We start from the raw sequence: 26,294 nt of genomic DNA, 5'->3' as shown, positions 1-26,294 counted from the left end.
TCACCATCAGCTCTCCTCGTTACAAAATGTCACCTTCCTTATAATATGTACAGTCACTGCACAATCACTGTCCTGGTCGTATTTCCTTTACTCTCCTTCAGCACTTCTCGTCAGCTTTCCTTATGTGTCTCCTCCTTCCGATCTGCTTACACAGCCCTCTCCAGTCCATTCAAATAATCAAACAGTCTGTCTTGAATTATTTTTAGCTAAAATCAGCTTCAAGTTTTAGTCTCTAGTCACTTCTCCCACTCCAACAGACAATTGCTATCATCAATCATTAATCTTCCGCTCCCAGCACTAGATTGTCAAATTTCCTTCACTGGAAGACTCACTTATCTGTTACTCTCACCAGGTCTTTGAATCTCTGAGGATTAGGTACCTCTGTCCATCAAATCTCACTCCTCGTACTCATTGCTTCTCTCACTCTTTGCTTCCTTCACTGTTTCTTGGGCCGTCACGCCTCCATCCCTAAGGCCTGTCTCTAAGGCTGGTCTCTTCCACGCGGTTTTCAAGGGGTTTCTCTTACAGGAGTGGAGGATCGCTGCCCTCCCTCAGAGCTTCCCATCTGTATTGCAGACCTCTCCAGGGTCCTCTGTCACTTCTTTGGGCATTCAGATGCAGAAAAATCAGACATTCAGAACGGAGTCACCGTTCCTATGTCCAAACCATTGTGATGCACCAAAGTCCATTTCTTTCAGTTATGCTAGCATAAATTGCCAGTTCACATTGTCAAATGCCTTATGCGCATCTAAGAAGATTTGCACATCTAAATTGATTTGAAGAATTGATTTAAGAATCTCTTTACTCTTTCTGCTATTATTGAGGCAAATATTTTATAATCTGCGTTCAATAAAGATATTGGCCCATAAATTTTTATCTGATGCAAATCAGAATCTTCTTTCTGTATGAGAGTAATATTTGTTTCCATCCATGAATTTGGTACTTTAGCCTCTATCAATACTTCATTAAATACTTCCAACATTGTGTTGCTAAAAGAATTCTGTTTTATATAATTCTGCTGGTAGCCCGTGAGGATCTGGTGTTTTACCGTTCTTTTGTCTTTTTATTACTTCTGTTAATTCCATCATTGTTAATTCTTTCTTCTAATGTCGTTTTAATTGTTTCTAGTACTTTAGGTAATTCTGCTTTTTCTAAGTATGTTTTTTTTTCTCTTTCTGAGATTGTCTCTTGATCTTCATAAAATTCTTCATAATATTATTTCCTTTTTGTCTTCATTTCTATAGTAAAGAGTTCTTTTATCATCTGTTAGTTGATTAATCAGTTTCTTTTCCTTTTCTTTTTTCAACCTATATGCCAGCCATCTTCTGGCTTATTTACATTTTCAAAAAAATTGTTTAGACCTTTTAATTTTTTGTGCTAGTTCTTTATCTATTCAGTCCAGTTTATATTTTATTAAATTCATTTGATTTTTTCATGCTCTTTTTTGTGGGTTTTTATGCAATTCCATCTCTAAACTTTTGTATTCCTCTTCTAGTACCTTTTGTGTTTGTCTCCTTTTTCTATTTCTCCTTCCCTCATATGTTATAGTTGACTCTCTAATATATGCCTTCCCATACATTTTCTAATCAAGTTTCTTTTTTCTATTTTCTTTGAAGAAAAAGTCCAATTTTTTCCATAAATTTAGTAAATTCCTTTTCTTTCAATATTGAATCAATCATTGTCCATCTTATCTCTTTCTTTGTTCCTTCCATATATCTTTTTTCATATTATGATCTGCCCAAGTACTTGTTTCAATGTTTATTTCTTGTATGTTAGATATTAATTCTGTTGATGCCCGTATCATATCAATTCTGAACCAAGACAATTGTCTGCTTGACTAAAATGTTTATTGATTGTTCTTGGGATGTGTTTTTTGCTAAACATTCTGAATGGCTAGCTCGTCCACCATTTTAAAGAAAAATTTTGGTAGCGTTTTACTGTTTTGTTTTGGTTTTGGATTTTTTTTTTAGTTTTGTAGTCTAATTCCGCATTTACTATTGCATTGAAGTCTCCTAGGATACATATGTTTTCATATTCCAATTCTATTATTTTCTTATGAAGTTTATCATAAAAACCCTCTTGGTGGATATATTTGGTGCATATATTGCCACTAAAAGTATCTTTTTATAATTCAGCATTATTTCTACCATCAAAACCCTCCCTTCCTCATCCATAAAAATTTGTTTTGCATTTATTGTCTCTTTAATGTAGAGTGCTACTCCTCTTTTGCTTTGTTGTGAAAGGGAGGTATATAATTTCCCAATTTTAGGATAGTCCAATACTTTGCTTTATTTTTTTTTATATGAACTTCTTGTAAACAGATTATATCAAATTTTAATTTTTGTAATTTACTAAAAGGCATTTTCCTTTTTATTACCAAATTCAATCCATTTATGTTAATTGATATTTAGTTCCTCCTGCATAGCTTTACTTATAATTGGGTTTTGTTGCTCTTATCACTCTTGTTTCTTTTATTTCTTTTGGTTTTGTTCCTTCTCTTGTTCTTTCCTCCCTGTCTCTTTCCTTTCCTTTTTGTTGCTTATCTCTCTCTCTCCTGTGAGTTCCTCTCGACATCTAATTTCTTCTTCCTCCCTCATTCTCTCTTCCTCTTGTGAACTAAAATAATGGTCAGAGAATTGTTCCGCCTTTTCTATTGAATCTAGTCTATCTATTTGTTCCTTCCAGGTCACCAATATTCCCTCTGGTATCAGCCATCTAAAACTCAACCCTTTTGGGGGGCATACTTTCTCATGGGATAGGGAAAATAAGTCACATCTATATTTTTATAGGCATAAAATAAGGGATGCTTTGCTACAAATGTGGAGAGAGATTTTTAAAAAAGCATTATATGAAAATCCCAGGGTGGCTATCCACCATGGAAACAATGATTCACCCCAACATCCACAATGAATGTAGGTAAAATGGCCAGATACAAGGAAATCTTAGACAATCAAGGGAAATTAAAAAATAGAATTGAAGAATCAGGGAATATCTATAGATTGGTGGCCATATTTGTAGCTGCATTCAAGATTCAAAAAAGACATGGAGAAATATGGAATTGACATTGAAAAACTAGGCAAACTTTAAAAAAAATTTTTTAACAACAAACATAAACAAACATAAACATAAAACATAAAACCTTCTTTCCATTGTACATTGTGTCGGTCAGTACAAACCTTGTGCAAAATATCAACAGTCCTTCCTAACTACATTATTAAAATTTATTTTACATGAATATGCATATTATATTGTTATTAACTACTTATTGGACTTTACTTATAGACTATATCATCCTTTTCGAGCAAATTTCAGTTTTTAAGATATCTCAATTCATAATATCATTCATTTCATTATAATCCATTATAACATATTACATTACATTACATCTTTACTCTATCATTGTATTTATATTATATTGTATCCTATTTCCCTATTTTCTTTTCTAACCATTGATAAAATAAATCCCAAATTTTATAATACTCTTTGTCTTCTTGCTCTCTAATTGCTAATGTCAATTTACTCATTTCTGCACATTCCATTATTTTCATAATCATCTATCAGTATTTTCCCACTTTTCTAGTTTTTAGCAAATACAATTCTAGCTGCTGTCAAAACATTTATAATCAAATATGTCAATTCTTTAACAGTAAAGAATTGACATATTTGACTATAAATGTTTTGACAACACATTTGATTATAAATGTTTTGTCCTTCAGGTAAGATACCCAATAAAAATATTTCTGGTTTCAAGTCTGTATGCTGTTTTGTCATTTTTTCCAGCCATGTATGAATTTTTAGTCCAGGATCTCTTGGGTTCCACACATATCCACCACATGTGATAATATGATCCAGGTATCTGATGACACTTCCAACATTTCTCTGATTTATTCTTGAATATCTTTGCTATCCTTGCCGGAGGTAGATGCTACCTGTAAAACATCTTATACAAATTCTCTTTATATGCTGTTGACATTGTTATTTTATAGTTTTGAGACCACAGTTTCTGCCATCTTTCTAAATCTATCGCATATCCAAATTTTTTTCTCCAGGCAATCATTGTTTCTTTAACTTGTTCTTCTTCTAGTTTAACTCCAAGTAAATATCCATATAATTTTTAATCACCTTCTCATTAGTACCTGTCAAAATCCCATCTAATTCAGTTCATTCATTATAAAATCTTGTGTTCAGTCAATTCCTTCTTTTGTTTTTCCACCATATTTTTAACTAAAATCTTGGTTTTATCTTTTTTAATTTTCAATCCTGCTACTTGTCCACATTCTTCAATCTTCTCTATTAATCTGGGTGCTGTTTTTAGTGGTTTCTCTAATATAAAAACCAGATAGTCTGCAAATGCTTGTAGCTTATATTCCTCTTTTTTACTTTAATCCCTTTTATTTCACTATCATTTCTAATGTTTCTGTTTAATACTTCAAGGATCAAAACAAACAGCAAAGGCAACAGTGGACATATTTGCCTAGTTCCTTTCCTAATATTGATATTGTCTGTTAAATCTCCATTTATCATTACTTCGGTGGATTGCTTTTGGTATATTGCCTTCATAACTTCAACAAATTTTCCACCAAATCCCATTTGTTCCATTTGTGATAACATAAACGACCAATTTGCATAATCCAATGCTTTTTGTGCATCTGAAAACACTAAAGCTATTTGTTTCTCAGAGTGTGTTTCATAATATTCCAAAGTGCTCAAAATTATTCTCAAATTGTCCTTAATTTGCCTCTTCAGCAGAAATCCATTTTGATCAGCATGTATAAAATTATTCAGATATCTCTTAAGTCTTTCTGCCATTATTGAAGCAAAATGTTTATAGTCTGTATTCAACAGGGAAATAGGTCTATAGTTTTTAAATTGTTGTGGGTCAGTATCCTCTTTTGGTATTAAGGTAATGTATGCCTCTGTCCATGATTTAGGTATTTTAGTTTCAAACAAGACTTCATTCATCACATCTAACATTGGAATGCATAAAAGATTCCTGCAAGGTTTTATAAAATTCCGCTGGCAGCCCATCCAGTCCCGGTGCCTTTCTAGCATTTTGGCTCTTTGATGCCTCAGTTAATTCCATCATTGTTATTTTCCCCTCTAGCATTATCTTAATCTCTTCAGATATCTGAGGTACTTTGCTCTTTGCAAATATTGTTTCACTTTTTCTTCATCAATATTCTCTTGATTATATAATTTTTCATAGTATTTTTGTATTATCTTTTTCTCTTTGTCGTTTCCATTACATGCCCTTCCTTGATTATCTGTTAGTTGCATTATCTTTTTTGTTTCTCTTTTTTCAGCTTGTACGCCAACCACCTGCTTGGTTTATTTACGTTTTCAAAGAAATTTTGTTTAGCACTTCTAATTTTTTGGGCTAACTCTTCTTTTTCCATCAGCCCCATTTTATGTTTAATTGTGTCCATTTGATTTTTGATATTCTTTTTTTGTGGATATTTTTGTAAGTCCTTCTCAAGTTCCCTATAGTCCTCCTCTAATCTCTGTTGTATTCATTTTTTCTTAATATTTTTTTCCTTGTATAATCTACTCAGACCTCTGGCAAATACCTTCATGGTATCCCATAAGTTTTGCAATGAGGTGTCCTCTTTATTATTCTCCTTAAAAAAGAAAGCCAATTCCTCTTCCATTTTTTGTAGAAATTCTTTTTCTTTCAATTTTGTATTGTTCAAAGTCCATCTAGATCTTTTCCTCTGCCCTTGCCACTCAATTTGTATTGGATTGTGATCCGCCCAAGTACTTGCTTCAATATTTACTTCTTTTACATTGGAAATCAAATCCATTGACATCCAGATCATATCTATTCTTGACCATGAAAAATGTCTATTAGAATACAAGATGTATTGTCTATTTCTTTCGTTTCTTTCCCTCCAAACAGCCTGGATGCTTAGTTCTTCTACCATTTTGAGGAATGATTTTGGCAAAGTCTTTCTATTTTGTTTATTAGTTTTCTGAGTTAGTCCAAGTTTAGTCCGTATAGACTGTATAGTCCAAGTTTACATCTACTATTCCATTAAAGTCCCCCATAAGGCATATATACAAGTAAATATTATTATGTATAATAATATTTATAATATAAATATAATATAATATAATTTATATAATTAATTTAAAATTAATATACTACAATATGTATAATAATATTATAGTATAATACTATTATTATGTATAAGCAAATTGACCCAGACAATACACTATTCACTAAGCACTTATATATGTTAAAGAAAAATATATAAATAAAATTTTTGAAAACTAAAACATATAATTCCCAATAATGAATAGTGACAAGAACTGTAGTATACAAACCTCTGTGTATGTCTAATAAAAAACCATAATTGGCAACAAATTACTTGCCTTGTTTCTACTAGAAAACATAATTCTGCTATCAAATTGGTTTATGACTATTTAAAAATGATTTAATTTGGCTTGCTTGCTTTCAGAATTGGCAAAGGTTTCCAAGGAGTCATGAAAAGATGGGGATTTTCTGGCCAGCCTGCTTCCCATGGCCAAACTAAAACACACAGACGACCTGGATCAATTTCTAGTTCTGCAAGTATTCTTATTATCTATATTATTTTGATCAGTTCAAAAAAGATACAAATTGAAGGTAGATACTGAATTGAGACATCTTGGTAATATCAAAATCTTCATAAGCTTGCCCCCTTACAAGTTGATAGTGATACAGATTTTGAGTAAATTTAATAAAATTTCTTGGATATTGTATTAGTTGCCGTGGGGAACCTCTCTATGTGCCTAATTATCTGTGAGTATAGTTAGTCCTTGACTTAATGAGCACAATGGAACCCCAAATTTTGTTAATAAATTACTGTGGTCATTAAACAAAGGGCCTTGTAACTATCTTGCTCAACAACTGCAATCCAAGCTCTCCATTGTTTGACATCACCTACTGATACGCAGAAATCTGCTGTGGGTTGGGGAGGCATCAGCTAGCTAGACCCACCAGCTCACAAACCCTCTCCTCAATATATCAGATCCATTTACTTTTCCAGCAACTCAGTGATTTCTCCCCCAGAATCCGCCTCTTTTGCTAGCATCCTTCTAGGAGAAAATGATAGGAAAGCCAGCATTCTGAAAAGCTCTGCACTAGCTTCACTAGTGGTTTCTCCAGATATGAGGTCTGTTCCTCAAGCGCATGGGAGGATTTCCCCTCCCTGCAGAAAGGGGAAGGGAAATCCCTTGGTACACAATGGAACAGATTTCAATCCTTCTCTCTTCTGTTTCAATCTTCACTGCCAATTTCCCCAGAAACCAATAAAGAATATTGCAAGTAGCAATCATATGATCACAAGTCACTTGGCAATCTGTCATAAATGAAAACAGGTTGCCAAGCTCTCTGGGTCATAACTATTGTTTTTGGAAGCTGTGATTAATTTGAATGGTTGTGAGGCGAAGGCTTATAAGTCAAGGGTTACCTATATTAACAGGGAAGAATGCAATCATACTAGTAATTTAATGGGCTCCATTCTTCCATGATATTCCTATGCCAGATAATAAAACCATATTTTAACTAATTTCACTTTGATTTTTGAGACAGGGTGTTGCAAAGGTCTTCAAGGGAAAGAAAATGCCAGGACAATTAGGAAACTTCTATCGGACAGCTAAGGGTCTAAAGGTAAGACTACTGAAAAATATTCATCTGATTTGATAAATTCTTAATGCATAGGGATTTCTGTGTAATAGTAAAGTTTGCATATTCCTCTCGAAATTCAAAACAATAGAAGAGACCACTGCCATTTCCACCTGACTTGAAAAATAAAATCTTGGCTTTTCGTATGATGAAAACATTACATTACTTCAATGCTATAGAAGGACCTTCTTCGTCTTTTTGCCAATGTGGCCATTAATGGAGCCCAGAAATAAAAACAGATAGTTTTTTACATGGTCATCTTGTCAAAGATGTTTATGCTATTAAAGATTATCCACCACTGGACTGTTGAACAAATTGAATGGTATATAGCTGTATGCATAAATTCAATAATCGCTGATCATATTTCTAAGTGACCAGAAGCTGACACAAGCTTTACATGGCACAAAGTTAATCTTGAAATCAATAAATTTGAATGCAGAAAGTCTCTTAGTTGCTGAAGAATGCATAGAGAAGCTGTTATTCAGTGTTGCAAAGTAATTATTAGAATTTTGTATTGGTCAAATGTGATTAGACACACAAGAAATTTGTCTCCAGTGCATAAGCTCTCAGTGTACAAACAGCAGTAGAGATAGATTATTATCAAAATCATTGTAAAAATACATTCATCATAAAACATTAGATACAACAGTTAGAGATAGTTAATAAGCAATCAACATAAATCATACTAGGATACTAAGTAAATAATACAAATTCACGATGGCGAACCTATGGCACGCATGCCAGAGGTGACATGCAGAACCCTCTTTGGGGCACATGAGCTGTCGCCCCAGCTCAGCTCTCCTGCACATGCGCGCAAGCCTCCCACCAGCCAGCTGGTCTTTGGGTCCCTGCTGTGCATGTGGGGGGGTGGGGTGCATGCACAGGAGTGGGGTGTATGTGGGGGCATACGCATGCATACGGGGATGACACGTGCTTTGCATTTTGGGATGTGTGCACGCGCTTTGAGTACTTGATGTCCAAAGGTTAGCCATCACTGATATAAATCATAAGATACAAGCAAGAAAGTTATAGTCATATGAAGATAAGGAGATACATAATAGGGAAGATAAGAATAACGATGTTAAGAGTTTGCAGCAGAAATTCAAGTCCAGAAAACACACAGATGACTGATGCAGCAGGATCATTAACTTCTTTATAACACATTAACATATTGAAGTAAAGTTTACAATACCATTAGTAGATTCTTTCAGCGTAACACAAACACACAGGCAGCAGTAGCTCAGAGCAGATATCAGTTTCAGCAAGCAAGCTAGTTTTTTGTTTCACTTTAGAGCTGAGCACAAAACAGAGATAAACCACGCCCAGATTCTCTCTTTAAGTTTCAGCCCCCAATTTAGCTCTCATTGGCTGACCCTATTACTAAGCTCTATTCCAGTTCATGAATATACTCTGACAAATACTGCCTTTCTAGACAACTTGACAGTGTTGTGGGAATTAGTTGTTTAGCAGAGTGATGGCATTCGGGAAAAAAATGTCCTTATGTCTAGTTGTTCTGATGTGAGTGCCCTATAGCATTGTTTTGAGAGTAGAAGTTGAAACAATTTATGTCCGGGATGTGAGGGGTCTGTAGATATTTTCACAGCCCTCTTTCTGGCTTGTGCAGTGTACAAGTCCTCAATGGAAGGCAGATTGGTAGCAATTGTTTTTTCTGCAGTTCTAATTATCCATTGAAGTCCATGTTCGTCTTGATTGGTTTCAGTGCCAAACCAGTTATAGAGGTGCAGATGACAGACTTATTTAAAGGGAATACAAATTTTTCTCCCTGTCATATTTACACAGGGATTTAAAGCCATAAACAACAACTATATACAACAACTATATAACCATTTTTACTTCTATTGAAAGAGACTACATAGCTGTCTTTTTCTTAAGTTTCTGTTCTTCTTTTAAGATACTTCCTCATAAAGTATGTGTTTTTTTACTTTAAGTTTGTTATAAGTCAATAACAATAATGTGTTAATTCCTACTGGATAATTTTAAACTTACAGATATGGCAGGTCAATGTGAAGCACAATATTTTATATGTACACGGAAGCATTCCTGGTCATAGAAATTGCTTAGTAAAGGTAAGTTTGAAAGTTGGACTTGAACAGTGAATGGCTTACAATAGGGGTTTGTTGTATGCATGCCAGGATGGGGTGGGCAGGTCTGTGTGCATGTGCGCCCACTGCCTCCTGTGCTCACATGTGCCTGCCAGGATGGCATGAGCCAGGCCGAAGCAACACGTGCGCCTGCCGGGATGAGAAGGGATGGGCAGGACAGGCCAGCCTTTATGGTTTTCAGGATGGTCACAGCCTTTCAGATGTGTGCATGGTGGGGAGGTGTCCAGAACCAGGGACTGCATAACTGGCCCTCAAAGAAGCAGACATGGCAGGCAGAGTGGGAGGAGGCACATGATATGAACCACTGGATGCACTGCTTCATCCCATGTGACTGGGGTAGAGCAGATGGCTGCCCGGTGCGTCCAGCAGGCCAGACAGTGTGCCTCTCCCCTGTGCTTCTTATCTTCGGCTTCTGCTGCCGCTGTGAGCGAAAACAAGATGAGGAGGATGTGGGGCGGCTGCTGCCTATTCCATCCCATCTTTTTTGGCTTGCGGTTGGAAAGCAGGTTGCCACTAGTCATCTCCTTTGTCCCCCTCATGGGCCTTGCCCATTCCCAGCAGACAAAAGGCGGCCACCACAAGCAGGGAAAGCTCAATCCCCATCGGCGCTATGGCCACCCAAGCCCAACCAGGATCGAGTGCCCCCCAATCTCTGCTGGGCCTGGGCAGCCAGGGCTCCAATAGGGATCTGGCTTTCCCCACTCACAGTGGCCATTTTTGACTTACAAAATACTAAATTTTCTTATCATGTTATATAAGATCCTCTGTCACACAGACCTCTGCTTGTTTTCTACTTTATTAGAAAAAGCTGAAATATTACTACTATTACCAGTCAAGTAAAAACTTTGAAGAGACCTTTGTTTGTTCCATCTGTTATAATTATATGCACATACAGAAACCATTATTAACATATCTACTTAAAACTACAGGGCCTGAATTAACATATAAAACACACTGTTCAGTGTATGTGAGGCATATTAATGGGGTATCACTTCTCTTTTAATAATTTAAAAGTCTTGCATTCTGACTCTTCTTTAGAGAACAATGTCAAAGTTCTTTGTTTGCATACAATATACAAGCTACCACTGAAGCTCTGAGTTTTTGTTAGCTAGCTGACAGAGAAACCAAAGATGAAAGAAACAATAGCATCTAGCATTGTTTCTTGTACTGCCCTCTGGTGCTTTGGAGAATAATTTGACCCCACTGCTTTGTGGCAGCCTCTCAAACATTGGAATACTGCTATCATGTCCCCACTAGTTCTTCTTTTGTCTAGATCAGTGGTTGCCAATCGGTGGGCTGCAGCCCATTGGTGGTCCGTGAGAAAATGTTGGTAGTCCACAGAGAAATGTCCCCCCAGCACCCTCCCAAAGCAATTGATCCAGGCCACGTGGGAACACAAGGCTGCGCCGTCCACATGGCCCACCCATCCACTGGCCCCCACCCTTTGGCCGAGTGCAAACCTGCAAAAAGCAGCACCGCCCTCGCTGGCCAGGACAAGGTAATGGTGCTGTTGCAGCAAGAGGGGGCTGGTGGCACAAGTGGGCTGAAGCGGTGATGGAGATGGTTGGAAGGTGCACGCTACTTGCATTTGCGCGGCACTCCTGCAGCTTCCAGCTTGCCTCTCCTGGCCTAGGCTCTTTCTCTCTGCCCTGGGCTGTAGGGACAGCCTGGGTCAGGAAAATTACTGGGTGATGGTGGTGGGAGTGGGTGGAGTGGGCAAGTCTGCACTCCCCATCTAGTTCAGAAGTCCGGAATGGGGCGTCAGTGTCAGTTTTCTGCTTCTCTCAGTGCTCTGTTCTGCCCCCCGTCCCACAGCCCCAGCCATCAATGCCCAGGAAGGCATAGGAAAAGTGAGCAGAAACATAGCTCTCGCTGGAGCGAAAGAGCTGAGATTGAGGAAGGCGCAAGAGAAGACGCAAGCTGCCACCTTTGAAAAGCGCTACGAGAGCTATGTTTCTGCTTACTTTCTTTTCCCGTGCCTTCCCCGGGCAGTGATAGCTGGAGCTATGGGGGAGGCAGTAGAAACATCAGGGCTGCTCTCCCCCCTCAGCAAGCCAGGCCTGGAGGAATGCGAAGAATTGCAGGTGAGGGCTGGAGAAATGCGTGTTGGAAATGCCAACACACATTTTTAGCAACACTCTCCTCTGTCCTGAAATAGGATTGAGTGGGGAAAAGGGAGCAGGAAGGAGGGTAGGAGGGAAGGAGAAGCTCGGTTGGCTTTCCTTTGGCATGGGGCGGTGGGGAGACCAAATGCCCAGACTAAAAGAGTGCCAAGGAAAACAGGCTCCTAATAACCAGCCTGTTTGTGCAGGTGAGAACTCGACTTTTCTGGGCTTGACACCCCCCCTTTCAGCCTCACACACAGGGAGGGACCCTTCTCTGCTTGGAAGCGGCAGGAGAAACCTGGAGCTTAGCCTCAGGGCTAAGTGGAGTGGAGGCTGAAGGGGGTGGGGTGTTGCCTGATTATTAGGAGCCCATTTTCCTTGGGGCTTCCAGCCCAGCCCTCCTTCCTTCCCCTAACTCCAGGCAGCTGCACCTGGCAAAGTAGGGAGAGGTTTCTCCCCCTACTTGGGGGAGATATGAAATGACAGGAGACCAGATGTGGGGGGCTCTGCTTCAGTTTGAGGGGGAGCCAGTTCCTCCCCGCCCAGATCTTCCCAGCCTCCAGGCACCATGTGGCTTCTTTTGAATCCCAGCAGTGTTAAAGCTGCCCTACATAAGAGGTACAACAGACAAAATCAGTAAGATACTACACAGGCATCACATCAAGACTGCCTTCAAAACAGACAGAAAAATAGCAGCCATCCTAAGAAACCCCAAAGATAAAATTGACCTGGAAAACCAAGGCATATATGAAGTCCCCTGCGCATCATGCCCTGCCACATACATCAGACAGACCAATAGAAGAATAAGTACCCACCTTTTTTTTTTGAACAAATTTTATTGATTTTTTAAAGACAAACAAAACATAGGACATAAAAGCATAAAACCTCCTTTCTAAAAATTACTTATAAGTTTTAACAAGGCAAATAAAACATTATTTTTTAAGGCATAGTTCCACATTATCACATTTCCATTTAAGCACATATATATCTTTTCCAAATTTCTCATTATTTCTCCCTTCACTTTTATTCAATTATATTTCTTTCTATCAAGGTTTTATTAATTCTCAATCAAATATAAACATTTATACGGCATAGTTCCAAATTATTACATTTCCATTTAAACACCTATATATCTTTTCCGAATTTCTCATTGTTTCTCCCTTCACTTTTATTCAATTATATTTCTTTCTATCAAGGTATTATTAATTCTCCATCAAACATAAACACACAAAATACAGAACATAAAACAAGTCATAAAAACATAAAACCTCCTTAATTATCATTTGTACATGTCGTTTCCAAATTTCTCATTGTTTCTCCCTTTAGTTTTATTCCTCCAAGGTTTTATTAATTCTCAATCAAACATAGCTAACCAAAACACAAAACATAAAGCATAAAATTTCTTTTGAACAGTGGCTTAGCCCTGGGTTACATCTTTTTTTACAGACCTAAATCAAATTCATGCTCACCTTATTCTTATCTTATTTATATTTTCTATATAGCTTCTCCCTTCTTTTCACTCTCTTAATTATATTTTGTTTATTTCATCTTATTTTAAAATCAGTATACTTGTATCTTTTGTCCGTTCTTTTCCAATTATCTATTTATCACTTCTCTTTAACAGAAAATTTCCCCCATAATCACTTTTAAAGTGTAATGCCTTTCTATCTTTCCCCTAAATTAACACTTAAAATAATACATAATTTCCATTCTGATTCTGCTTAGTACCTTCTACATGTTGCATTTTAAAATAAAAGAATAATAAATTTATAATATGGTTAAATATATAATTTCCATTCTAATTCTAATTCTACTTAATACATTATTTTAAAATAAAAAAATGAAACAGTAAATTTATAATAACATTAAGACAATAACAAATTAAACTATAACTAAAAATTAATCATTTTACACATTCTCTTTGATATTTTATTGAATATTGAGATCTATCATTATTAAACATTTTAATATTTTGTTAAATCTTATAATATTCCAATGGACTATTTCAAATGCAAATACAACAATACTATCTTATGTACTCTTGCAGAATCTTTCTTTAATTATACTCTATCCGTTGTCTCTGAAAAAGATCTGCTTTTTTACATCTTGTTTCAGACCTTTTTCCCTTTTTTTCCCTTTTTCCCTCCCTTTCTTCTCCAGTCTGGTCTTTTTGCACCCCCCTCTCCTAACCTCCACCTTTTTAACTTCCCCTCTCTGTTGTATTTCTCTTTTCTGTTGCTTTCTAACATTGTACCTTTTTTTCACCTTATTTTTCTTTTTCTTGGTTGTTTTATTAAATCTTAAATTCTCATTTTTCCTTCCTCTCTTCCTATTTTCTTTCTTAATTGGACTTTTTTGTCCATTAAAAATGGCTTCTTCCTCTTTTTCTTCTTCTTCTTCTTCTTCTCCTTCTTCCTCATGTATTTGCTAATATGTAGAAACCGCTATTTCTAAAAAGTGGAAGACAGCTCCCAAAGAGTCCTTGCCTTCTTGTTCTCTTCCCTTTAATTTTTCATATTCCATTTTTAATTCATCCACAGATAGTGCCATTGTAAATTTTTAAGAACAACCCAGGTGTTTTTAGTCCTAAAGTAATTTCCAAGTGTCAAAGTTATCAAACAATCCAAACAAACACAGAATATTTCCTCTTCTTCGCTTTGCAGTTTTTCTCCTGGGGCAAAATCCCAAAATATATTTTAAAGCCATGTTACAGTTAGTTGCTGGTCTTATAATCTTCAAGGCATCTCCTCTAACACATTTTTAAAGATTTTTTTTACTCCTCTCCTTCCCATTTATAACAAAGAGCTTATTTTTACCTTAAAGAAGCAGATTTTTCAGTGCTCATTTGCTTTCTCCGTAAGGAAGGGGAGTGAACTTTCCTTTCAGCACTTTTGCCACTTTAGCAACTTCTTTTGGAAACAAATGTATCAATCCAAAAGTCAGGTTTCCAAGGTGTTTAAAAGTATCTTAATGTCCCGGTTCAGCCAAGAAAACTTTCTCCTTCTGATTCTTCCTCCTGCACAAATCTTATCCGGTTGAAGATTCCTTTGTGGCTACCATTTCTGACAGCCACTCCACTGCCTCAGGAAAAAGGAGTCTAGCCAGCTGGGGAAAGGGGTTGCGATATACCCAGACCCCTGCCCGGATCTCCTCTATCTTCCGCTGCCCCTTTGGGGTAGCGACAACCCCCAAATCCAGTTGGATCGGGGGTACCTCAGCGGCAAGCGCAGCAGGGACCCGCAGAATCGCGGATTCCTGCCACCGCCGAAGCCTGCAACCGCAATAAGTACCCACCTTGATGAACACAAAAATGCAGTAAAAAAGCGGGAACACACTTCCTCACTAGTCCAACACATGAAAGCCACAGGTCATAGCATCGACTTCCATGGCACCAAAACCCAAGCCACTATAGAAAACCCCAGCTACAGAATTATCAGAGAAGCCAAAGAGATTTAAAAATGACCTGAAAGCATGACTAGAAGAGATGACTCCACTAGACTGTCAATTATCTGGAAGCCTGCACTCACAAACAAAAAACTCTCCACACCACAAACCAAACAAACACCTGAGCACAAACAGACCCCCTGATACCTCCAGCTGAAACACACCCCAACCAGGCACCCAGATGAAACCTAGCTTCCTAATAAATGATAGCCGTCCATTTACTCAGAGCCAAGCCACACTAAAAGCCTCCGATACAGGAACACAATGTTGTCATCCAATCAAGACAAAAAAAGTCACAAAACAGACAGAAGATATTAGAAACACCAATCAAGCAGAACACAGCAAACTCCAAGACCAATAAACACAGACCAAGACTCCCAACCAATCAGGATGAAGAAAAAACCATTCTAACAAAGCATGAGGCTAGCACCAAATTTAAAACAGAAACGGCTGCAAAAGCCTGACACACAGATGAACCCAATACACAAGCCTGATGTTGGCAGATAAGATTCTGCCAAAACTTCGCTACAACTTTAAAAGCACAACTATAATGACATGGGAAAATACCGGAACAAAGCTGAATACCGTATGTATGTATGTATGTATGTATATGTATATATGTATATTAATATTTTTAATATTAAATTTATATTTAATATAAAAGAAAATTTTCATATTAAATATATTATCTTTTTAAAAAATTCGTATTAGTGGTCCTTGGAGTTTAAAAGTATGAGTTTGGTGGTCCCTGAGATCCAAAAGATTGATGACCCCTGGTCTATGCTAGCTAAACTCAAATCCTGTCGTTCTTCATGTTTTAGTCTCCAGACCTTTGATTGTCTTAGTTGCTCTTCTCTGAACCTTTTTCAAAGTCTAAACATCATTTTTGTAGTGTGGTGACCACAATTGGTTGCAGTATTCCAAGTGTGGTCTGACTAAGATTTTACAAATTGGTACTAATGCTTCACGTGATTTTGATTCTGTGCTTCTGTTCATAGAACCCAGGATTTTATTAGCTTTTTGACTGCTGGCTCATATTCAAGTGATCATCTGTTAAGACTCCAAGGTCCCTTTCATAGTTACTATTTTTGAGCCAGGTCTTGCCTACTCTGTATTTATATTTTTGGTTTTTCCTGACTAAATGTAAAACCTTGCTTTTTATCTCATTAAAATTCATTTTGTTGGATAGGGTCCATTGTTCAAGTCTGTTAAGAATTTTTTGGATCCTGAGCTTGTTCTCTGGGGTGTTGGTTATTCCTGCGAGCTTAGTGTTATCTGCAAATTTGATGAGTTACCCTTCTATTCCCTCATCTAAGTCATTTCTGAAGATATTAAATAGTAATGGGCCTAAGACGGAACCTTGTAACACCCCACTGCTTCCTTTCTTCCATGTAAATGTAGTATCATTAAGAACTACTTGTTGAGTATGGTTGATCAGCCAGCTACGGATCCATCATTATCTCAGATGTTGTAGTGATCTTGTCTACATTTTTCTACCTTAACCAAGAAGTAGGTTGTGGTCTACTTTGTCGAATGCCTTACTGAAATCTAAGTATACTATGTCCACAGCATTTCGCTAGTCTACTAATTTAATCACTTTATCAAACAAAGAAATAAGATTAGTTTGGCATGATCTGTTTTTAACCAACCTATGCTGGCTACTAGTTATAATTTTATTTGTTTCTAGATATTTGCAGATCTGTTTTTTGAATAGCTTTTCCAGGATCTTCCCAGTTATTCATATTAGGCTGATTGATCTGTAATTTCCTGGGTGTCTTTCCCCCACCACCACCACCCAAAAAAATGGGAATCTCATCAGCCCTTTTCCAATCCTCAGGTACTTCCCTGGTGCTCCAGGGATTTTTGAAACAGGTTCTCAGATAACATCTGCCACCTCCTTCAGAACTCTGGAATGTAATCTGTCAAGTTCCAGTGATTTATATTTGTCAAGGTCAGATTGGTGTTCCCTTACCATTTTCTTGCTTAATTTTTATTTCTAGTCTGTCTTTTACAGTAGTTTTTTTGGGGGGGTAGGTTGGATTATAGTTTCTTTTTGTGTGAAAACTGATGCAATGAATGAGTTACACAGCTCTACTTTCTCCCTACTGCCTGTTATTTCCTTGCCATGTTCTCTTTTTAGTGGACTAACTGTTTCCTTGACACTTTTGTTATTTATATGTTGAAAGAAATTGTTTTGGTATCTTTGACTTTAGTTGTAAGTCTTCGTTCATTCTGAGCCTTTGTTTTCTGACCATCTTTGCAAGTTATACATGACCTATGTCTGGGATTATTTATTTAATGGATTTCTAGGGCCCAATTCAAACAATCTATTGTATGTAATATTAACAAAAACAAGCAGAAAATATCCATTCTACATTTAAAAGAAACCAACCTAGTACTTTTCATTTGGTGACTACTTAAATTATCAACCATTTGCAAATACAGTGGTATTAAAAATGTATTTTCTGACCTATGAACCCATTTATGATCCTGAGAGATTTGCCATAAAAAAACAGACTTGACAACCAAGAAACCATAAAAAGCTATGTTTATTCAAGATATTTGCAAATAGGACCCCCTCTCTCAAATGAGTAGGAGAAGGAGATACCATCCTTAAGATGGTTACAATCATTTATAGGATATCATACTGAAAAGATTACATAATTCTTCCTGTTTAGGGATGGAAAAGTACATCCTCCCAAACTCCTCCCAAACAATCATCTCTGGAAACCACCTTGTTCCCATCACCATATTTCCTGTTATGTTCATCTAACACAGTAAGTCATTAACAAGCTTCCGTTAATGTCAGGGTGATCCAGCATTTCTTACATTAATTCTCAAGCCAAAATACAAACCCCCCACTCCAGCCAAGGACATAATATTTTTCACTTTTGAGAATAACAAGTTACAAAACATGATATGCTGGTTACAAAAGATGATATACTCTTATATAAGCATCCAGAAATCATTCTAGAAGGTAACATCTCAAAACAAAAATGGAGTCCCTTCCGTTCTATATTTTCTCAGGTGTAATTTGCAATACATATGTTATTTCCACATATAACAGATCCAATTTTATGTGCCTGACAACATTGCATGCTGTATTGAAAATAATACTGTTATAGCTCTTGAGAGAACTTTTGTCTGAATGTGTAATGGAATGTGAGAATAAACTTGGAAGATAGAGGGGAGAGATTCTGTCTAGGGAATGAGAAATAGGTGCAGAAAACAACTTAGAAAGGATCCACTCTAATTCATCAGATCAGGGGTTGCCAACGCTTTGGACCTCAGTGACCACTAAACTCATAATTTTAAATCCACGGACCACTAATATGAATTTTGATTGACAGTGCCCTTGCTGATGTTGGTGGGAAGGTCGGTCCCATATTCTAGAGCTGCAGTAGGATGACTAAAGGGCTGGCCCTTTAGTCATCCCAGAGCAACTGCTCTTCCACCTGGGTGCTCTTCCACCCGGCCTGCCATGGGCTGGAGAAGCTGCTCCGGGATGACCAAAGGGCCAGTCTTGTGACTTCTGCAGCTCTGGAATATGGGGCTGGGCTGTGGTGGGGTTGGAAATCTTTGTGGCAGAGGGTGGCACATGTAATGTGCAAATTTGTGGGTGGTGCAACATGCAAAAATCAGTGCAGCCCTGGCTGGCCCGGATGAGGTAATGATGCTACTGTGGCAAGAGGAGGGGGCAGAGGCACAGGTGGGCTCTAGTGGCGATGGAGATGGCTGGAAGGTGTGGGAGAGCCACATTATTTGCATTTGCGCGGCATCAGCATTCTGCCTTCGCTTGAGAAGCCCAGCCAAAGTTTCCTGTGCCACTTGCACTTCAGTGCTTTGAAGGTTTGTGCTCAGCCGAAGGGTGGAGGCCAGCAGGTGGGTGGGCCATGTGGGCGGCGCAGCCTTGTGTTCCTATGTAGCCTGGATTAACTGCTTTGGGAGGTGCTTTAGAAGGGACATTTCTCTGCGGACCACCAAAATTTTCTCACGGACCACCAGTGCTCCTCAGCCCACCAGTTGGTGACAACTGTATTAGATAGTAAAAAGAAACAGTAGGAGATCTGTACTTTCAGACTTGCATGATTCTATTTATGTAGCCTTACAATAAAGTAGGATGGTCTCATCTTGTCATGTTTCCCATGTGCTCCATTTGTGAGACTGACAAAAAAAGATGGCAATAGCTAATAATCTTCACAGCATTCCCAGTCACCCTCATGTGTGTGTGTGTGTGTTATGTGCTCACTTATTTTCCATTTCACTTAACAACCTGAACATTTGAACAGAACTTGGTTGCTAAACAAGGAGTGAGTAAATGATATTGTTCCTTTAATTTTTATAAAGCACAATAGTTTTCATAAGAGAAATTTCACAGATTTCCCCAAGAGCTTATTTAGATTCTAATGTTATCAAAATTCCTTGATTTTCATATACTTTCTAACAGAACTGGCAAGATTTATCACTTCTCTAGTTCCTGGGAGGAAGATGATGTTTTTGCTTTTTTCTCTTGTCCTAATTGGTGCCATATTGTCTCCTGCTCCTTAAAACAATTTCTTTCAGCTGTGCATAACATGCAAAACATATATGTAAAGGAAAATCACTTTGGAATGTTTCTATAATCCCTACATCTACAATTTCCATATAAGTAAAATTTGGTGTTCATTATTTTCCCAGTGGTATGACCTTATGGGAAAAAAATGCCCACTATAGAATTCTTTATAGAATTCTTTATTGGCCAAGTGTGATTGGACACACAAGGAATTTGTCTTTGGTGCATATGCTCTCAGTGTACATAAAGGGAAAAAAATGCATTCATTAAGAACCATGATACAACACTTAGAGATAGTCATAAGTTATTAATAAGCAATCAGATCATATTAGGAAACAAATAAAACAATACAAATTGTGGAAGAAGGCGGATCCACGTCGCTGCGATACAGCTGCAATCTCGGGGCTCCAAGATTGCAGCTGATATCTTCGCCGCTGGTCGGTCCCAACAGACCTAAACCGTCCCATAGAGACGGTGATAGCAAAAGTCCCTGGTCGATTCAGGAGAAGCCCTTCTACCATCGGCGGAGAGGCAGCCATTAAGCTGCTGAAGCTGGGACAGCTCCGAAAGGAAGAGACTGAAAAAGAAAGTGTATCGGTTGGGTGAGGACTTTTTTTTTTATTACTAATATTCGGGACTTAAGGACACCCTAAGAATGAGAAGAAATCTGTAAGATTTTTGACAAAACTGACTTAGCGGCGATTTTTTAAAGAGAAATGTCAAAGTGAGGCTTGGCTTTTTATTTTTACTTTTTTTTTTTACTGAACTATCACGATTTAGCAATTGTTAACTGGACTGTTTTTTTCTCTTATATTTACCTATTCTTTTTCTCCTTTTTGACTGTTTATATTTTTTAGAATAGAGGCTCTCTTTAGTAATTTTTTTTTTAATACACACACACACACACACACACACACACACATCTTCTTTTTCTATTATGCTTTTTCTGGGAAAGAAGGGGGAGTGGATTAAAGAAACTTTGTAACACTGACAACTAGAGGCTTGAAAAATACTTTATTTGAAGCTGAGAGAACTGTGAAAAACTCTCTCTCAAGGACACTGGAACTTGATAAGATAGAGGGAAGAACACTGGAGAATGTTTTTACAGGTGTTCTTTGGGACTTCTATCAATAATTGAATATTTGAAGCTTGGCTTTGAAATTTGTGGAGAAACCATAATAAGAGCCTTGGATAATTAAATAAAGTGCAGTGCCCTATAGCATTATTTTGAGGGTAGAAGTTGAAACAATTTATGTTTGATTGCAGAGCCAAACCAGGCTGTTATAGAGATGCAGATGACAGAGTCAATAATTCCTCTGTAGAATTGAATCAGCAGCTCTTTGGGCAGTTTGAGCTTTCTGAGTTGGCACAGAAAGAACATTCTTTGTTGTGCTTTTTTGATGACGTTTTTGATAATAGATGTCCATTTTAAGTCTTGAGATATGATAGAACCTAGAAACTTGAAGGTCTCTACTGTTTACTGTCTAGTATTGTAAGAGGGGGTCGTATAGGAGGGTTTCTCCTAAAATCTACTACCATTTCTATGGTTTTAGTGTATTTAGTTCAAGATTGTTCTGGTTAACCTTTATTATTTATTGTATAAATAATACTATTTACTAAAATCTACTACCATTTCTATGGTTTTAGTGTATTTAGTTCAAGATTGTTCTGGTTAACCTTTATTATTTATTGTATAAATAAATATTTATTGTAACCTTTACTGTAACCTTTGTGCATAATTTTTCTACACACACACCCTCCGAGAAATATCCATAGTTGTCTTGAATAATCTCACAATACATTAATGTCATTCCCACCTCCCTCACTTTGGATTGCTGTTTTGTTCTTGATTCACATAGATATCAAGGAATGGTGCAAATAGAGATACATAAAATTAACCAACATTTAGCTTTAGGACTTATTACTGAAATATTGATGAAATAACAATAAAGAACACTGAAAGGACTACAACTTTGTAACTTTGGTAAAATAGTTGTGATTGTGTATTCACACAGTTCAGGGAAATAGTTTCCAGGATTCAGTTGCTAATAAAAGGGGATTATCCATGCAAATAAAAGAAAATCAGTCAAAAACAATGTAATTTCTAAACACAATAACATTGAATACTGCCAACATAGGTAGGCTTAAATACTAAAGACTGTTGTATCCAAACAATAGCCAGGTCCCCTAAATTCTGTCATATTAACAACTATATGTAATGTGATGCTCATACAATAGTATGGCCAATGCCTCTAAACCAGGAGTTAACAGTCTCTTTCTGACCTGAAACGATGTTTCTTTTAAACTGCCTTTAAGGGGGGTTCGTTTGGTAACAGAGAATCACCATAAGGGGGAATTGGAAGTTCCATATCTTCTTATCTCAGGTGTGGCAAATAGGTATCCTAGGATGAAGCAGAAACTTTATGTGTTTGTTGTTTTTTCTTTTCCCCTCTCTTTTCCCTTCTACTCAAAGAAGCTACACAAAATAGAATGTAATCTGTTGGTGAATTTCAGAAGTTATTTATCTCAACAGTATTCAGAGTATTGTCTGTCCCTTTTTGCTCTGTTCAACATATTTTGAAGTGTGTCAACTCCACAGAGATTTGGAAGAAGTGCTTTGAATCTTGCTTGAGCACAGCATTTCTCTCTTATTGATTAAAAGGTGTTGCTTTTATTTCCATGGGAATTAAAAACAACATCTCTTTAATGAAAGTTTTAGAAAAACTGTATCCTGTACTAGGTTTGTGCTGAAGTATGAACAGCCCTAAAAAGTGTCATCAAACTTTCTGATGCTTTAAAAATGAGCAGATATTTAATATTTAATCCACATGCAAGATTACAGTCTTGATTAGCGAAATGTGCTATACTCAGTAATACTGTAAGTAGCTGACTAGTAGCATCTGTTGTCCCAGAAAGGTATTGACTGAAATTAAGATGTAGAGAAACCAGGAGAAGCTCTTGGATGAATTTTTTTTTAAATGTAATTGTGATGCCACACAGCAGAAAGTCTAACCCTCATTGTTCAGTCATATGAAAAGAGACTCTATAATTATAAAAATATAATTTGATTTTTTGGCTCAGAATGAGTGTAAATTCATCTATTATATCCTAATAGGCTGTCTAGTTAAGGTTTGTTCAACAAATATTTTTTTAAAACACTTAATTGCACTTCATATGTAAACAAAGACCATGAAGCAATTATTTACTTCCAGTTCCAAATCACTCTTAGCTAATAACTCATTTTTATGCATGAGTTGCCAGTCTGGAGAAATGGTTAAATTGTTGTAAGCCAAGGGTAAGAAGTCAGGTTCATGTTTCAATCTCAGCCATAGAAATTCTGACTTATTTTTATTCAGTCACTCTTCTTGATCCAACATACCTCCCAGGATGATAGTTGGGGGGTGGGTGGGAATGGAGAAGGGAGTATTGTGTGTCTGCATTGAGGCAGTACTGTATATAATCCTGAACAACTAAACTAACAAATGAATTCAGTGACTTTGGATCCTAAACTAATATTTTAATAAAAGATATTTTTTTGCTGGAGGCTTTATTATCAGCAGGTATAAAATGGTGTTCTGATGTAATCTTTAGTTGCTTGGCAACCATTAAGCCAATATGTATCTTGACAGAGACACATGTTTAGAAGGCATTCTTTTTAGTAAGCTGAATATACCTTAAATGAATGGCATAAGTTCTTTCTGAAAATTTAATTTTAAAAAAACCTTGAACATTACTATCTTTAAACAGTTTCATGCTCACTATGCATTATATCAGTTTTCCTTTATAACAGAAAAACTATGCAAATAATTTTATTTTTAATTTTTAATATAAATAAACTGAAATTTATAATACATTAATCAGCTTCTTGGTCCATAATCTTTATAATAGTATAAATCTTACAATCTGTTTAAATAAATAGATGGTATATAAATATATTAATGTATGAAATAAGTAGGTCAAGTCCTGTATAGTGAAGGCCGAGATGTAAACTTTGAATTAGCAAACTATAAAACTTTGAGTTTACTTTTTATGAAAATGATGTTAAATCATTGCTTACTAATGATATCCTTGCTATATTCCCATAGCTGAATGAAGAAGAATAAATAAAGCAAAAAATAAATAAAAGCAGTATTAAAAATGTTTCTTAATATAAAATAGAAATAAAGACAATGGAAAAATTTGAAAGGAAAGGGAACAGAGGTGATAAAATGAAGAAAAGAGGAAAAAATAAAAACTAACCAAAAATAGTAACTTTTGACTTTTTTCAATGTAGTAAGATATATAGTAAAGTTAGAATGCCAACTTTTTAGTTTTGGCAAATAATAACCTCTAGCCATTTATTTAACTCAGTTGTCAAGAAACAAAGTTTCAGTGTTTTTAATGCAGAAAGTCCAGAAGTGGTTTTTAAATAACTGCAATATTATTTACATTCTTATTCATAATTAATGAAGTCAGTTTCACCACCTCCACCAATTCCATCATCTTTTCAATTCATTTCTCCATTCTGGGAGTTAACACTTCTCTCCATTTCTGGGTATATAGAATTCTTGCAGCTGTCATCATGTATAGCAGTAGAGTTCCAGCTCCCCCACCCCCCAATTCTTTAATAATTCTAAAAAGTTCTAGTTTGCATTGTAAATTCAGTTTTAAATTTTTTTTAATTAACCATGATCTGTATCCAATATTTCTTTGCCTTATCACCAGGGGTGGGTTTCTACCGGTTTTGTCCACTTCTGTAGAACCGGTAGCTCTGAAGAGTTCTATGTCTGCTGATGTTTTCACCTACCTGCCCACCCGGGCTCTTACCTGACCTTTATTTCCTGATTTTTTCAACTTCAGCTGCCGCGTGAGGCACAGCTGCAGTTAAAAAAGCAGGAAAAAAGGTCTTTTTGAAAGGCTGCTTCTCTGCATGCAGCATGCTTATGACAATTTACAGGTGCGTGCCGGCAGCGTGCAAGGAAGCACATCGTAAATCACTGAACCTCGTAAATGACTGAACTGGTAGTTAACCCTATCGGATCCCATCCCTGCTTATCACATGTCCCCAACTTATGATAAATATTTGATTTTTAATTGTTGGTTTTGTTAGTAATGACAGGGTATTTTATTGGGAATGCTTTGAGGTATGGAATTTGTGAGGAAATTTTCTATGCTTTCTTTTCAATTCTTCTGGTTCTTATATTCTAGGTCACTGACACAGTTTTGCCAGCCTACCAAGACAACCTTAAGAATCCTCCATTTCCAACATTTTTTGCTGATACTGAAGAGCTGCCTGATGAGCTATATGATGAAGAGCTTTTCCAGTTCACTGAACCCTCCATTGCACTCTCTAAGTCCTGAAGAATTAATAGTTATTCTCTCTTCAGTCTTCAGAACTAAACATGAAGCCCTCACTGAAGGGCTTCCTTAGGATGGCGTTCACATAATGCTGGATCTTTATTGATTTTCAGATCCACTACTAAATAAAAACAGTTATTTGAAACTGAAGAGAAGCATTCAGTAACATTTTAACAAATTAATATGATTCATATAATAAGTATGTATTTTATATTGTAATTTAGAAGTATCAGCTGGTTCGCACATATCACATTTTCTATAAAGCAAAGCCATATGTCACATATTTTCATGACACATATCCTCAAGTCCCTTTTGATTCAACAGACAACATCCAATAGCTGGCAAGAAACAGAACTGGCAGGCATCCACAATTGCCTAAAATATTATGAGATTGATATACAAAAGCAATAAGAGTCTGTGTCAATTAACTTAATAGGGCTTGCTTCTGATTGCTTGTGATTAATACATATTTTTTGTTACTGGCCAGATGCCCTTCCTGTGTGGAGTTTTATTCAGCAGATATATTCTCAGTGTGCCCAGAGAAAGAAATATGAGCATTTACCTATGATTGAACTCACAGCCTCCTGATTGTGAGGCGAGAGCTCCACCTTTAGGCCACTGCACCACTCCCACACTTCGTTTTGAATGCTTATGAAAAATATCTGATCAGTCCATATGGAAAAAAAGATAAAGGTCATTATGACACTCCTTAATCAGTTCCACCATAGCTCTAGGATGCATCTGTGGCAGGCCTTTTTAAACTTTGAATCAGAAGGAAGTTGCTCTGGAAGACAAGGAGTAAAGGAAGATTTTTAAGACTGCTTAAACCATATTTTTTGGGGGGAGAAAGCAATCCAAGCAATCCAAACCTACTATAAAAGGATCTTGTTGGAGCAGCTTCTTTTTCTTTGATTTATATCCATTATTTCTTTTCCTTTCTCACCTTGCCCTCCCCAAAATGAAGCTAGGTAATAACTTCCCAAGTTAAGGAAGATATTTTCTCAAAGACCAGTACCATTTGGTAGCAAAGTATTGAACATGGTGCTGGAATTCTGTATTGCTTTTTT

General features: G+C 36.7%; 1 protein-coding gene across 1 annotated transcript in view; it reads left to right on the top strand.

The window, feature by feature from the left end:
• The window catches only part of MRPL3 (mitochondrial ribosomal protein L3), a 66,228-nt gene extending 40,851 nt beyond the window's left edge, over nucleotides 1-25,377 (top strand). The window contains exons 7-10 of the mRNA XM_026721420.2: nucleotides 6,459-6,567; nucleotides 7,574-7,651; nucleotides 9,676-9,753; nucleotides 25,078-25,377. Of these exons, the coding sequence (XP_026577205.1) occupies nucleotides 6,459-6,567; nucleotides 7,574-7,651; nucleotides 9,676-9,753; nucleotides 25,078-25,230 (418 nt within the window). The 3' untranslated portion in view covers nucleotides 25,231-25,377. The remainder of the gene's footprint in view (nucleotides 1-6,458; nucleotides 6,568-7,573; nucleotides 7,652-9,675; nucleotides 9,754-25,077) is intronic.
• Nucleotides 25,378-26,294: the final 917 nt, after the last annotated feature.

The sequence above is a fragment of the Pseudonaja textilis genome, chromosome Z (assembly GCF_049901715.1).
Source record: "Pseudonaja textilis isolate UNSWEBS1 chromosome Z, rPseTex1.2, whole genome shotgun sequence".
NCBI lineage: Eukaryota > Metazoa > Chordata > Lepidosauria > Squamata > Elapidae > Pseudonaja > Pseudonaja textilis.
Note: the sequence above shows the minus strand (reverse complement) of the source record. Positions and strands in the feature narration are given on the sequence as shown.